The 14,839-nt window shown below is 41.1% G+C and overlaps 1 protein-coding gene across 2 annotated transcripts in view; it reads left to right on the top strand.

Annotated features, from left to right (window-relative positions):
* LOC109995558 (ephrin type-B receptor 1-B) overlaps positions 1-14,839 on the top strand; it is a 151,463-nt gene that overhangs the window by 118,036 nt on the left and 18,588 nt on the right. Inside the window, exons 8-12 of one of the 2 annotated variants that reach the window (XM_020649312.3) lie at positions 1,804-1,912; positions 2,914-2,978; positions 9,081-9,203; positions 10,272-10,519; positions 12,264-12,479. In XM_020649312.3, the coding sequence (XP_020504968.1) occupies positions 1,804-1,912; positions 2,914-2,978; positions 9,081-9,203; positions 10,272-10,519; positions 12,264-12,479 (761 nt within the window). Of the gene's footprint in view, positions 1-1,803; positions 1,913-2,913; positions 2,979-9,014; positions 9,204-10,271; positions 10,520-12,263; positions 12,480-14,839 lie in introns of both variants that reach the window. The other variant, XM_020649310.3, reaches the window with a different exon arrangement.

The following is a 14,839-nucleotide window of genomic DNA, read 5'->3' as shown; positions in this document are numbered from 1 at the left end:
TGTTCATAGGGCTGTTGGAATCTGGTGCTAAAATTAAAACAGCATAATTCAGCCTGGATGATTTTTACACTCGACGTTATGTGTCACAATCATGCGATCTGCCAAAATCCTGCCTCATTGTTCCTTTTTGGACCCACTATGGCCGCAGTTCATAATGTGTCAAACACAGGGTGACATTTCCGTAATGCATTGTGCTAATGATGGTGATAAAGATGAAGGAGACGGTGATGATCTTGAGGGAGGGGAAGATGGGAAGGATAATAATGATGATGAAGGTGATCAGTGTGGCTATTTACCTGTGCCGAGCAGATGTATCGGCTCAGTCATGGCCCCCTCGTTCCTTCTCCCGGTCACAAGTGATCTTCCTCTCAAACACGTAAAGAGTACACGCACACACCTGCAGTTGCGCACGCACATGCATTGTCAAGCGCTTCATCTGCTGGCTCGGTGCCATGGCACGACATTCGTCTAGGCAATTAGCAGCAGACATAAGAAACCGCTGACAGTCCACCCACGGCTCCTCCTCTACCAGCCTCCTCTCGCCCTGTCAACCTGCTCCGTGGTCTTGTGAAGATGCCACCTTGTCGCCTAATCACTGCTCTCGCCTTTATGTCCTTTTATCGAAAACAAATCACCCCGCCTTCCCTCCTCTCAGGACACGTGCATACACCTCCACAAGGTGTCCTTTTGCGCTCCAACACGTCATCTAAAGCAGTGCAGCATTGATTGGCAGGTGTAATAAAAAAAAGAGGTGATTGATCCATCAGGAACGTGACTGATGTCTCAGTCCTCTTGTAAGCAGAGGCCCTGGGAGCTAACTGATTGTAATAGGAGCCTATTTACCACTGGAACAGGTAACCGTGTGATTTCTGGCTGTCAGGGGAAAATCACCGTTCTCATATGGGTGAAGGGGAGATTTATTCGGACCTCTCACACCTAATATGCATCAAAAGAGGAGAATGGGAAGACAGCCTCAGAGCCTGGAACATCATTCACACTGTTGGCTTGAATTGTACTTGATAAATGTGAAAGTTAAAAGAGCTAGCCATTCCTGTCACATTGAGTTTCCTCATATATCCCTGCTCTCGCACACTGCTGCAAAGATGCATTAGTTCTCCCTTTATCACTTTAATCCAATAGGCCCATTCTACACGGGGGATTGGGTTTAGAAGCTTCTGATTTGCCTGCAGCATGCTAAATTGTGCTTTGCTTTTACTAGTGTTTGCTGTAGTGCCAAAGTCAGGGGAAGACAGGCACACATAAAGATAACCAAGGATTCTGCTGTGTAGCGTTGTGTTAGCCCGTCTTCTGAACCAGCTGCCTGCTCCAGCTATGTACATCAAACATGTTTGGGCGGCATGTGATTGGCAGTAGATGACTTCCTTTTCAAAAACATTCCAAGGTGTACTTTCTTGTTCCCTCCTCTGACAGGTTTTTTGCAAAAGTAAAGTCTGAAAGGCCCCTTTTCTCTTTCTCCCCTCCCCCCCTTCAGTTTTATGTTCTTCTCTGACTCTGTCTCTCCATCGCTCTCCCGGTTTATCAAACACATCCTGTCAGTCAGTCCTGCTTAAGCCTGCTGGATTTCAGTCAGCATCGCTCAACAGACAGATCTATATGTTTTCTTTATCCATCGGTACACCTGGTCGGCTCAGCCTCTCCGTCACCCTATCACTCTCTTTACCTCCTAAACACACACTCAAAGAGGCACCACAAAAAAAAAAAAAAAAAAAAAAAAAAAAAAACACAGTCAGACTCTACCTAAGCTGGTCACAATATCTCTGTCTTTTTCTTTTTGTAACACAGATGACTTCAAGTCTGAGCTGAGGGAGCAGCTTCCTCTGATTGCGGGGTCCGCTGCTGCAGGAGTGGTCTTCATTGTTTCTCTTGTTGCGATCTCCATCGTGTGTAGCAGGTAACCACAATTTTGTTTGTCTGTCATCAAATAAAAATGTTATTTGGCTTCCCAACTGAGGAAAACTGCAAGAATATAGTCTACTCTTTCCTTTGTAGTAAAATAATATAGGCTCCTGGAGGCCAATAGCAAATATAAGGGGGGCAGTGATATAAGATGAACACTATTTAATTTGATGCATTAGCAAAATGTACTACCTAAAAACTAATTACCACCAACAATAAAAGGGCAAAAGACTGAAGTTGGATTTGCTTAACATATAAAGGGATTGCACATATTTTAATTGGATTCTGATCATTAACATCTTTACTAATTCTTTTTGCTTAATAAATGTTTTGCAGTTTAATTTAAAAAAAATATCTGACATGCTTTATCACTGAATCTCAAACATCACAGAATGAGACACACCCACTGGTCATATTTTGAAATATTCTGTATTGGGCTGCTTACAAAACTAAGAGCATGCCATGGCAAATGATTTGTTGAAAAAGAAAGCTAAGTTGACATATTTGGAAGGAAATATTCAATTCAATTAAAAAACTTCAAAACTCCTATTTTGACCTGATAACTTACTCAAGTCAAGCCGATTTAATTTGTCAGCAGTTTGTCACATTGTCACATTTTCCCCTCTGTCTCTGCTTTGGAAAAAATGAAAGGAAGTTTCTGCAGTGCTGCGTGCAACTTTGAGCGAGCAAAGTGTTCATCAAACGGGCCGGGCTCTTTTGATGCTGAGGCAGAGGAGACACATGAAAAGCAGAGAGATCCTATCAGGGTCTAATTAAAAAGCAGCTCATTTTGATAAACTTCATTTGCCATTGCTAACCCTTTGCAACTGATTCAATTTCAGCCATGTCATATTCAGTCTGTACACAGAAAAATGAACAGTAATAAGGCCTCATTTACACTTCTTTTCATCCTGTCATATATCTCACTCTCTCTCTCTCTCTCTCTCTCTCTCTCTCTCTCTCCATCTCTCACTCTGCTGTTTCTTGCTACCTCAGAAAAAGGGCATACAGCAAGGAGGCCGTTTACAGTGACAAGTTGCAACATTACAGCACCGGACGAGGTGAGTCCATCCTTTAACTACCTGCCCTTACAAACTAGTGGTTAGGTTAGTTTTTGGTGCGATAGAGAGTGTTCGTTTGTTTTTTTCCAGGATATTTTAAGAAGGTATTTTGAAGCTTCTAGCAACCATTATGTTTTCAAACTCCTGAACTGTGACACATCTCATAGTTCAAGAATTGTAATATAATTTATTGAACAGTAACAGTAACAAGAAATGCATTGACTTCTCATTGACCATTTTTCTAGTTTTTCTTCTATCTTTTTTTTCTCATTCTTTCTCTGTCTAACATCTGTTCAAAATGCTTTATAGATCATTTTCAAAATGAAAACAAAATAAAAACAAACAAAAACCTTATCTCCACTTAAAATACTAATAATCAGAATTAAACAAAGACATACATTAAAAAGGAATGAAATTAAGGCTAACATATACTTTTACTGATCCCCACAAGGGGAAATTTCAGTTTATACACTCTTTAAGTCATGAGCACACACATGCAGAAACAGGATCCTATGGACATGCACTAATGGAGAGATGTCAGAGTGGCCCACAGCAGGCACTGCTGAGCTGATGGTGGGGAGGGGGTTTGATGCCTTGCTCAAGGGCACCTCGGCAGTGCTCTGGCACCTCTCCAGCTACCAGACCAACTTCCATATTTGGTCTGCACTGGGACTTGAACCAGTGACCCTCCGGTTCTCAACCCAGGTCCCTATAGACTGAGCTACTGCCGCCACTGAATGCATTGCTTATTTGACAGGTCCTGTATAAACAACTCTATGCATAGTGCAAATGCATACACATTAAATGGCACATACAGATATTCTGAGGCACGTTTTACTTATTTTATACTATACGTCTATAGGAAACATCACAATTAAACAGCACAGTAAATGATTATAACCTCAAGTATAACTGTTGACACAATAGACCAATTTGTAGTAGACGTCAAGATTATGTCACACAATCGTCTATTAAAAAGTATCTAAGCCTGTCCTCATGTTACAATAAGAAATTCATTGATTTGTGATTTGTAATGGAGATATTTTTTTCTGAGTAATTCATATATTTGATTGCTCTTTGCTACACCTCAGTCTTCTCATTAGTCCAGCTTTTTTCTGCTGACATGCCATCAAGTATTCATGAAATGTATTTAAAGACCAGACTCCTACAAAATGCATTCATGAAAAGCAGGTATGGCACAAGAGAAATAACCTGAGGTAGTGAGCGTTTGTAGATGTAAATGACATGTTTCCTCTATAACATAATGACACTGACTGACAGTCGTCTTTGGGGGCTGTACAATAGCTCTGATTGAGTCATGTTTTAAGTGCACACCCTGCCACCGAATGATGAGGGAAAGGAGCCTGGAGGGACACACATGACATCCAACACTCTCTCACACACACACACACACATGCACACAAAAGGGTGTGTATGAGATTGTACCTCAAATGAAAGCCTGACGTACTGCCGACCTAGCAGTCTGAAAAGGGGCCTCACTCGAGGGGATAGAGTTTTGTTGAGCCTGACACAGCAAAGCGTTTCAACACAGTGACTTTGTGTCACAGTTCTAGCAGTGGCAGCCCAGGGGCTCATTAAAAAACGCCTGTGGGCAGAGGAGTCAGGTTTGTCATAGGCTATCTTTGGAAAAAAACAAACGCAATTAACATAAGTGTTGAGAATAAACAAAAGATCAGACACGCTTAGAGCCCTAATCATCAAATAAGCAATTTGAAGTGAAGAGGAAAGAAAAAGCTGATTAGGGATCCTATTCATAGTTTTATTCCTTCAACCTTCAAACCGCCTACACTCCTGAAGTAATCCCCAAACCCACGATTCATTGTTTACTTCTTTTGTCTCAAAATTTGACTGGCAGGGTTGTATATACAAGATTCAATGGAACAATTAAATTGTGCTCAAAAGACAATTGTTTTGATTAATTCTCCAAAAATATGCTTCGGTTCAAGCTGTTGCCACACACGTCAGGAGATGTCTGTCATTTCCAGCCCCTCTAATGTGACAGGCGTCAAGGGGGATGCATCTCACTTTGTAAACTCAGTAGTGCATGTGAGTGGCCATGTTTATTGAAATCAGACAAAATTCATACCGAACACAGGGCCGGATGTCACACACATTTTTAACACTCACTGATGAATCAAATATTGCTTGTGTGGGATGGTTATAATTATTTTTGGTTTAAGTTGGCCACATCAGCACATCATTAGTTAGAAAAGTGTTCTTTCCATAAAAAAATTGTTTCATTTTTCCATGCATCAACATCCTTTCAACATCGGTTAATAAACAGACGGACCAATATGCCTAGGGACTGCATGTTTTCTGTATGGCCTAATGCATATTTGCATTTTACCAACAACACAAATCAAAATAGCTAATGTTAAAATCCTGTTTATCATTTTGTAGCTTTAGCTGTTGTTTGAGCTATAGCATCTGCTGCTCATTCTGGTTTAGAACAGGACTTGAAAGCCTGTTAAAAGCTCCGGTGAGGAGTTTTTAACTGGTTATAAAACAAACTAAAATTAATATTAAGGCACCCAAAGGACCCACAAAAGCAAAAGAGACAATTAGGAAATACATTGACCACATCTATATAGTTTTTTAAGTACTTTTTACCTCCTCCACCTGGTTGGTGTCAATGGAGCAATTCACAGCAAGCAGACAGGAAGTGTCTATGTTTACATTTTTCATGGGAAATAATTCAAAAAAGTTATATGTTGCCAGTTAAAGACAGCAGGAGAACACCAACATATCTACAGGATACGTGTATCCTAGTGAAAGGATAATCACTCAGTGAAGAAACCCTGTATCCCAATATTCCCATTTGATAGATAACATAACCTACCACATTGCATTGTGCCTACAACCCGAACAGTATTGCTACCCTCAACAGACCCAAGATGTGTTTATGAAAGCTAGCCATGTAGTGACAACCTTGATACCCAAAGCACCTAAAGTACCCATCCATATGGTCGCTGTTGGCCTCCAACCCAACTATCTAGACTGCTGGGCAGCAAGAGCAAGGACATTACTGGGCTTTTCAATTGGGAACCTCCCTTTACCTGTATTTTGTCCACAACATCCCAGGAAGGTTGGATAGTGTACTTTGACGTCCCGGAGCCAGCCCCCTCCATGCTAGCTAGTACTTTGTGACGGTCCCAGTTGCCAAACTTCTTTTGGCTTGTGCATCCTTATGTATAAATCTGAGGAGAAAAAAAACAGAGAACAAAAAAAAAGAGAACAAAGAAAAAATCCCAAACCACTACTGGTGCCAGCTTTAAACTTGTAAAAGAGTGTGTAATATAAAAACAAAGAGAAGAGTCTGTAGAGAGATCTTAGAAAGAAGACGGGGGATGTAAAACCAGGGTGAGGTGCCTTGATCAGGGCTAGCATTCAACCCCCGCTGGTTCAGGCTGTTGATCTACCTCCCCCTACTCCCTCATTTCCACAAGGGAAGAGGAGAGAGAAGAACAAATCAGATAAATGGTTGAAAGTTTCTTACAGTAGCCTTAATAGATCTTTCTATAAAAAAAATCCATACATTTTTGTTTCTTTTCTTGCCATCGCAAACCTCATTCAAATAAGTGAATTCAGTGAGTAAGTTGGGGTAAAACCAAATTGGTAAACATCTGCAGAGGTCAAATCCTTATTAGCTCATCACAGTTTTATCTTTCTACAAATGAAGACTCGCAGAAGGCCAGCTAAACCCAAACTAACATCAATACAAATGTGACTGCTAATTCCATACAAATTTAAGATCCCTTCAGTGATTTCCATACTAATAAGCTGCACCGAGTCTGACAAACGATTTTTCTGACATCAAACGATGGCTAATTACTTTGTGCGTAGGAAGTAAACTCAACTCATTATATTCACTGTGCCACAGAATAGATTAATGTGCTTCTTGGACCGACATGAAATGGTAATGTCTTTACTATAGGCGTACCGTGTTGGAAATTGTTGATTTTAATTTTCTCAAAGTAGATAATAACATGGAACATATAATAACTATATACTGAAATTGCTAAATTACAAATATTGTCAGCGAAAAGCAATTAGAAGAAATAATGTTTTGTCAGTAAATGACTTCCTTAAACTTCAAAAGATGAGCATTTATGAGGCTACTGTTTCATTTACTGACATTCCTTTTTGTCTTTAGGCAATATGTAAATCCTGTAAAATAGAACCAGTAATTTAATTGTAAGCAAAGCTAGTGATAGATTAATATAAGAATTACTGCTCTACACTTGATTTGTGGATACATTAAGGCCACTCAGTAAATGATCGGGGAAGAGTAATAGCTGGGTAAATGCTTGACATTGGTGAAAATAACATGGTTAAGTGAAGTGCACTAAACGTAAATGGATTTTGCCGGTCAACAAAATACTCTTAGAGGGTCAGGAATTTATTTGAGATTTATATTCCAATTGCAGCAAATTAATCAGTTTGTCAGTATTTCCATTTCTGTCCTATGTGTGGCCATCCAAATGAAAAAGTTGTGAAATTAGACAATGCATTAGATGCCCAAAAGTCACCATTAGGCATGCATTCTCTCCTGACAGGCTTGTTGTTGTATGTGCAGGATGAAAATAGAACTGGCGTTTGGATTCAATTGCTTCATACACTTAGATGAAGGACCTTTAAAATATTAAAGTAGAGATCTATTTTTTGCCCACTGGCCATAAAAAGATGAGTCCAGTTAACCAGGGAGGGTTGTACCGGAGGGAGAGAGAAGGATAAACTGTTTGCGTTTTAAATTATACATGAAAGTGAGCTCTGGCATGTGTATTAGAAGCTAATGGGTCTACATAGTGTGTATGTATGCTGGCTTGAGATTTTTAGTGCATGTTTGTTGCGGTGTATTTCCTCCCTGCTAGGATCTGGAGTTCCACCCAGTGGCATTTCTGAGCGAGCAGCTTGGCGACACTTGTAAATAAAATGACTTTATGGAATGCAAAGCTGTAAACCCTCTGATGGATTAACTGGAATCCAATCTGTATGGAATCTCTAATGAGCAATTACATCCACACAGGAAGGGTTCAAGGCAATTAGAGCGCTAACTAGAATCAGCTTCTAGTCGAGAGCGAGGTGAGTCACCTTGATCCCTCCAAGACCAGACCTTATCCTGCTCCCTTCCCTTGAGACCTCAGCCTCTTTCCATGTGGCTTATGCAAATGAGCAGGCACAAATTGACTTGATGGAGATGAGTTTATTCCAATCATGACTGCTGTTTTTTGACTTAACAGCTCTGAGAAAGAGTGCTGCCCTTGGGTGTCACTGTAGAAATGATGATTTGACGGCTGCAATGTCCGTCGTGTGGCAACGCGTATTGAATTTGTTTACAAGTATTTTTCTTCATTCATCCCCACCCGGCTTGTCAACAGAAAATTCAGCTTCCATTTGCAAACATCCCCACTCTGTGAACTGAGCTCACCTATTGCAGAACAGCATAAAGAGCTAGTTGATAGCGCAGTGGTTTTATCTCTTTATGAGCTCCTATAGGGAAGGGGCTGCAGGGAAATTGGTTCTACCACTATCAAAGAGCAGAGACTGCTAGGGTAAGGGATAAAAGGGTAAAGAAATCTGTCTACATTTACTCTTTCTATAAACCCCCAACCCCTCCCTCTATCCTTCATCTTTTTTCTCTGTTTTTTTTTTTCTGGTCTCTTCCCTTCTTGCAGGAACTGAACCATCAAAACTCCATTTTGTTGTCCATTTCGACTTGTAACTTTTGCAGTTACTGAAAATCTTCCACCAATACTATTTAATGTGTGCTAATACTCATTTACATTATAATGCTCTTGCATGTCTCTGGGGGGGGACCGTAGAGAAAATGGAGTAATGATAATTAAGGATTGTTTAGCTCTTACAGTGATTGCAAGTAAAGCTGTGTCACACAGTGAATTAGCTTACAACTTGAAGGGCATTTGCAGTCCTCAACCATTAACAGTAGACATTAGTTCAAACAAATAGAACAGTGTCTTCTCCTGGAAAGCTCATTTAGCACTCTGGTTGTTCTAGAACTCTCTTTGCGAGCCGACATGTCTAACTGCCCCTCCCCACTGGGCTGCCCGACCCACTTCTCAGGCTCCCCGGGGATGAAGATCTACATCGATCCTTTTACCTATGAAGACCCAAACGAGGCTGTACGAGAATTCGCCAAGGAGATTGATGTCTCTACTGTCAAGATCGAGGAGGTCATCGGAGCAGGTATGGACAACGGGTTCTATGGAACAATCTGTGTCTGTGTGTTTGCAGGTAAATGCAAGGTGTCTGTGAAATTCTGTATGTTGTAGGTGTAAGTATATTTATGTGTGCTTGCATGCAACCAAGCTGGCCCTTTTGGCAGCCACATGTGATGGGTACTTGTCAAGGGCCCATGTCAAGTGTACTAGCTGCATATAGGCCAGCTACCTTGGGACCTAATGGCATTAGAAATAGCTCAAGCAAACCTGGTGGCCTAGTATTCCCAGTGCTTCCCTGGTTTTGGATCCTGTAAGTGTTTCTCTCTAACATGTCATACCTTGCAAATTCCCCTTTCAGTTACTTCGATGTCTTTGATTTTTGTAAGGATTTCTTTTTTGCTGTGGAGATATCTGTATCCAACAAACAGATGTATTTGACGCACATTGACGCAACTGGAGTCAAAAATAGCCCCAGCATAGTGCGTCCACATGTCTCTCCAAGACGTCGTCCCCTTTGGACTGGCTACACCTCTTAACAGTTCATGCTGGTAGCATATGTGTTTGGTCACACATAGACTTAAACTCCTCAAGAAAGGTGTGAGGAAGTGACGAGAGATAGGATGGGGGGGAAAGATACAAGTGGACTGTCTAATTAAAGAATTCCGTATTTGCTGATTTCACTGTGTGGTGTCTCTGCAGGACGTTGAGGTGGTGATAATTAATCAAACAGGTTCCAGATATTTAACAGATAGTGCTTTCCGGTTTTACCTAGCTTGGGGAGTATGAAGACACTTGGCAGGCTTTTAGGATAGATGAATATTGTGAGTCAGAGGAGCCATGCTGTTAAGGAGATCATGGAGGAGCAACACCGGAAAAATCTTGGACAACACTCAGCATGCTTGATAAATCCTAAATGAAGATTTATAACAGCACTTTGGGTAATATTTCCACCTAGGGACACGAGATGCCACTAAGCTTGATAAATGAACAGCTTTAGATCTCATCAACTCTGCTAATCTTTTGTCTAATCCTTTTTTTGATCAGACAAAAGACAATTAGTTCTTGTTTTTGACAACGTCTCTTTCACCTTAAGGTGAATTTGGGGAGGTGTACAAGGGTCGTCTGAAGCTGCCCGGTAAGAGGGAGATCTACGTTGCTATCAAGACCCTGAAGGCCGGTTACGTGGACAAGCAGAGGCGGGACTTCCTTTCTGAGGCGTCCATCATGGGCCAGTTCGACCACCCGAACATTATCCGTCTGGAGGGTGTCGTCACAAAGAGCCGCCCAGTCATGATTGTTACAGAGTTTATGGAGAATGGTGCCCTCGACTCATTCCTCAGGGTGAGTAGTTTTATAAAAGCATAAATGTTTTGTCACAAAAAGTTGTTGACAGTTATTCAGGGTGATCAAAAATTATGTTCACAAGTTGAAAAGAAACCTCACACTCTGTAACTAAAGAGAATGCCCCTGAAATCCTCCTGATCTGGTTGTTCACACATGATAGGGGATAGGGGGGCCAAGGGGTCTCCTGAGGCTAGATATGATGTAAAAAAAAAAATGGCACAGGAGTGCTGGACAAAGCAACCGAGTCTGTAAGGTTTTTATGAGAATATATGCCTTCATATCAATACTATGTGTAGTTTGACAGGATCACAATATCAACAGAAGAGCAGAGAAGAACATACTGGCAAACAGAAAACATGTTTCAGCGGTTTAATTAGTCTAGAGATTGAACTAGTCTCCTGAATACAGTCGATGCACCAATCTCAGGGAATAAATGTCAAGAACCCCTCCCACTAGCTGGAGTTGAATTTGCCTCATTATATCCTACTGTGTTCCCATGTCAGCGAACTTGGACTTTAAAAAAAAAAAATACTAGATAAACTACAGATAAAGAGTGAAATATTTTGCTGTTTGCATTCACACATGCAGCTCACCATGAAAAACTTCAGGAGTTTTTCAGTACCTTTGTGCAAGTATGAACAAGGCTCAAAAAGCTTATGTTAAGAAATGTAAAACAGAGCCAGAAAAGGCATTCATGCTTAGAATCCCTTCTAATTCAAATTAGAATAAGCCTTCTAAACTTATCGTCTGCCAACAGAGAATATATTCCATGACAATGAACATGATTTCAATCATTCATAATTGGAAATTTCCGTTAGCGAGCCCTATCAGCCTTTAATTTCTGTTTTAATGTCTGGGGCGATTAATGAACTCCTCACTCTTTCTTTTATAGTGAGGATTGAGCGGACATACAGCTTAATCAATATTCAACTCGCTTTTTTTTCCCTCCTTCAATCTCATGGATTGGTGTTCCATTTCACTTTGATCTAGGGTGGGTTTAAAGGGGCTCTTTGAAGTTGGCTTTGCTAACCGCCACATCCGACTTGTGTTTCCATCGATCTTCTTTACCCTATTATTTGTTACTGTGTTTCGGGGGTTTCAAAGCTTGCTCTTCAGAGCATTCACACAGGGGTTTTGGGCACCATGCGTGGATGCTAAAGAGATGGATGCCTGCATGCCCGAATGGAACAATGCTCTCAACACCTTCAATGAACAAGATTGGCTTCAGGAATCCATTTTGCTTATCTTTTACAAGTGTACTTTTCCTCTGGACATTTCAAGGATTTGAAAGGCAAGAAAAGAGCTCAGCTTGTCCATCCTTTGAGTGGAAAAGTGTAACATCAAATTAAGTGTTTAGGAAGGAAAAAACTGTAACCGGAACTACGTGTCCACATTTACCCGCTACTATGGGTAGTTTCAACCTTAAATAGACTTTATGTCGTGCACATGCCCTCTGGTTGTGGTAGTAAAGATCTAATAGGAGGAATTTTTATTGTGGTGTCGGCAGAAAATAAGAAAAGACAGGTAAAATATTTTGCACTGACATTTGCTCCAAGAGAATAAATGAAAACAGTAAATATTTAGAATAAGAACAATCAACCGCTGAATTTTAACTTGAGGTAGTAACTCTTGGAAATCAGGGTAAGAGAGATCTGCATCCCCAAGCTATTCTCACTTCAGTTAATTACATCATTACTTAAGTACTGTTTCTATTTGTGATTTTTTTTTTTGTGTGCTCTAGCAAAACGATGGCCAATTCACGGTGATCCAATTGGTGGGGATGATGCGGGGGATCTCAGCTGGGATGAAATATCTTTCCGAGATGAATTATGTCCATCGTGACCTGGCTGCGCGTAACATCCTGGTAAACAGCAACCTGGTGTGCAAAGTGTCTGACTTTGGCCTGTCACGCTACCTACAGGATGACACCTCTGACCCCAGCTACACCAGCTCTCTGGTAAGTTCCTGTGAAGTTCATCTTATATTTTTGGTTTGGTTCTTTGGGTAAAATGAGCTATGTTGTGTCTCTTTTAAGTGAGTTGTCTATACTTTTTAGAGGTAGTCCAAACACCCTAAGAAAACACATGACCTATCAGTCTAATCAGCCTTATATCTGACATTGTCGTATTCTCTTGAGAATACGGTATGAGAAACCGTTCACATTGTCAGTGCCTTTCATTTTATAGGAGCTGTCTCTCTCTGCTTGCTCTTCCTCCTCTTTCCTATACTCTGCAAGTCATGGACCGAAGGGTCTGTCACATCTTCATTAGTGCGGAGACAAGCCTCCTCTGGGAAGGCTCTTCTCTCGTTGACATGCCCAGAGTGCAGAGGAACCAAAGGGCATTGCGGCCTCTCAAACTGACAGCTACCACCCCCCCCCTCTCTCCCTCCCTCCCTCTTCTCTCTCACTCCTCATTCATTATTACTGGGGCATCATGGGAGGCTTTGGCTCCTCATTAACTCCTCCACACTACAGATCTGTAATTATTAGCAGCCATCGTTAGTTCATCTTCTGCCTCTCCTCTTCCTAATTCAAAACACACTCTTACACCCTCGCAAACACACGGCGTAGGTCATTAGGACTCCCGGCATGCCTCAGTTTGTGCGTGTGTGTGTGTTTTTATTTTTGTGTCTTTATATGTGTGTTAGCCAGAGGCATGCATGTGGGTTTCTGCGTGGGCAGGTGTCTGCGTGCCCATGTGCATGTGTGTAGTATCACCTCATTGACTCTGCTTTGAGACTTTGGTGCAAATTAGCTTGTTTACTGCCAATGTATCATGTGCTTTGCTGCATCAAATTTGAAAGCAGTAATGTCCTCTTCAAGCAGGACTGGTCAACAGAGTATAAAGAGCAAGGTTCTATGTTATCTACCCTAAAGGCAGACTTTAAAGGTTACATATTATCTTCATTTTTAACCAGTTTAAATAAGTCTCAGAGCTCCCAAAAACATGTCTGTGTTATGAATCCAACCTGATCCTGTATTTTATCATGTCTATAAACCCCTCTATTTCAGCCCTGCTCAGAACAGGCTGTTTCTGTGTCTGTAGCTTTAACTGTAAATGATCTGTGTCTGACCACGCCCCTCTGGAAGGGGATGTGGCTCCAGCTTTCTCCCTCCATGCCCTATTGTTTACGGTGCAAATGCTGAATAAACACCTAGCTGGGGGAGGGGTTACTGCCCTTTGTGATGTCATTAAGGGAACATCTGCATACTGCCTGTTTGAGCACACATTTCCTGAACTGTGGAGCAGGCAAAAGACAGAGAGGATGGACTTTTCTCATAATTGGGGTGTTTGTAGACAGAGTAGGGACACATATTAGTGTTAGAAACACATGGTAAAGTGTATTTTGCATAATATGTGACCTTTAAAGTTTAATAAACTTACATTATGGATATACCTGGATTTGTTATATATTTCTGACATAGCCTTTTAATTCAAAATTCACTGCACCATGTCCTGTATTTTACCTTTTCTCTTCTTGTTTTGGGTCACCAGTCTCCAGTGGCCCAACACATCTTTTTCTGCCAGTCTTACCTGGGAGAGGAGGATTTCACATGAAATCGCCTTGGGGGATCTTTCTGAATATGATTCATTGTACACACTGAGAATGTGCAGCATGGTGGTAGCACTGTATATATTACGGATAAATATGAATCTATTATGCCATAAAAAGGACCTATTTTAGGAACAGTTTCAGAGGTACTTCAATGCATGCAAAACTTCAGATCAAAAGTATGCATTCAAATAGCCTGTGAGTCTTTGGCACACAGGTATGAACAAATAGTTCTCAAAATAATCTATTTCATCTAAATATAGGTGAAGAAAACAAAACTATCATACTAAACACTGGAATTTCTTTTTTCAGTTTTATGTCCTCCTTGTAGCTGAGCTTTGGTAGAAAGTACCTTCTGCTAGAGTTATTACTATTTTAAATGCACAACATGACGTGTAGGAGCAGTTAAGGCTTCTGATTGACATGGTGTAAGCCCAGGTGTGGACAGAGAAGCTATGACCTCACATTGGTGTAGCTGAGGGCTAATTGCTTTGCAGGATTAGCTTGCGTTGTATCCTTGACCCCTCCGGCTAAACCTTGCTGAATTGGTCTTCTGTAGCAACAAAGAGGAGCAGCACCTCTGTTGTTGCCGCTGAGCTTGCTAATACAACAGGGTGTAAAAGGTTGGGATTGGATTATAGATTGTGCTCGCATTTTGATGTTGTCTTCAATGTAAACAAAGTCTCCTCGAGGGGCATTGTCCGGAGAGTCAATAGAGCTGGTGAGATTTGACGTTTGAACTGTTTCAAGGGTAAAAAAAAA

This window comes from Labrus bergylta, chromosome 4 (genome assembly GCF_963930695.1).
Source record: "Labrus bergylta chromosome 4, fLabBer1.1, whole genome shotgun sequence".
NCBI lineage: Eukaryota > Metazoa > Chordata > Actinopteri > Labriformes > Labridae > Labrus > Labrus bergylta.
The sequence above is the reverse complement of the archived record's forward strand: the minus strand, read 5'-3'. Positions and strand labels throughout refer to the sequence as shown.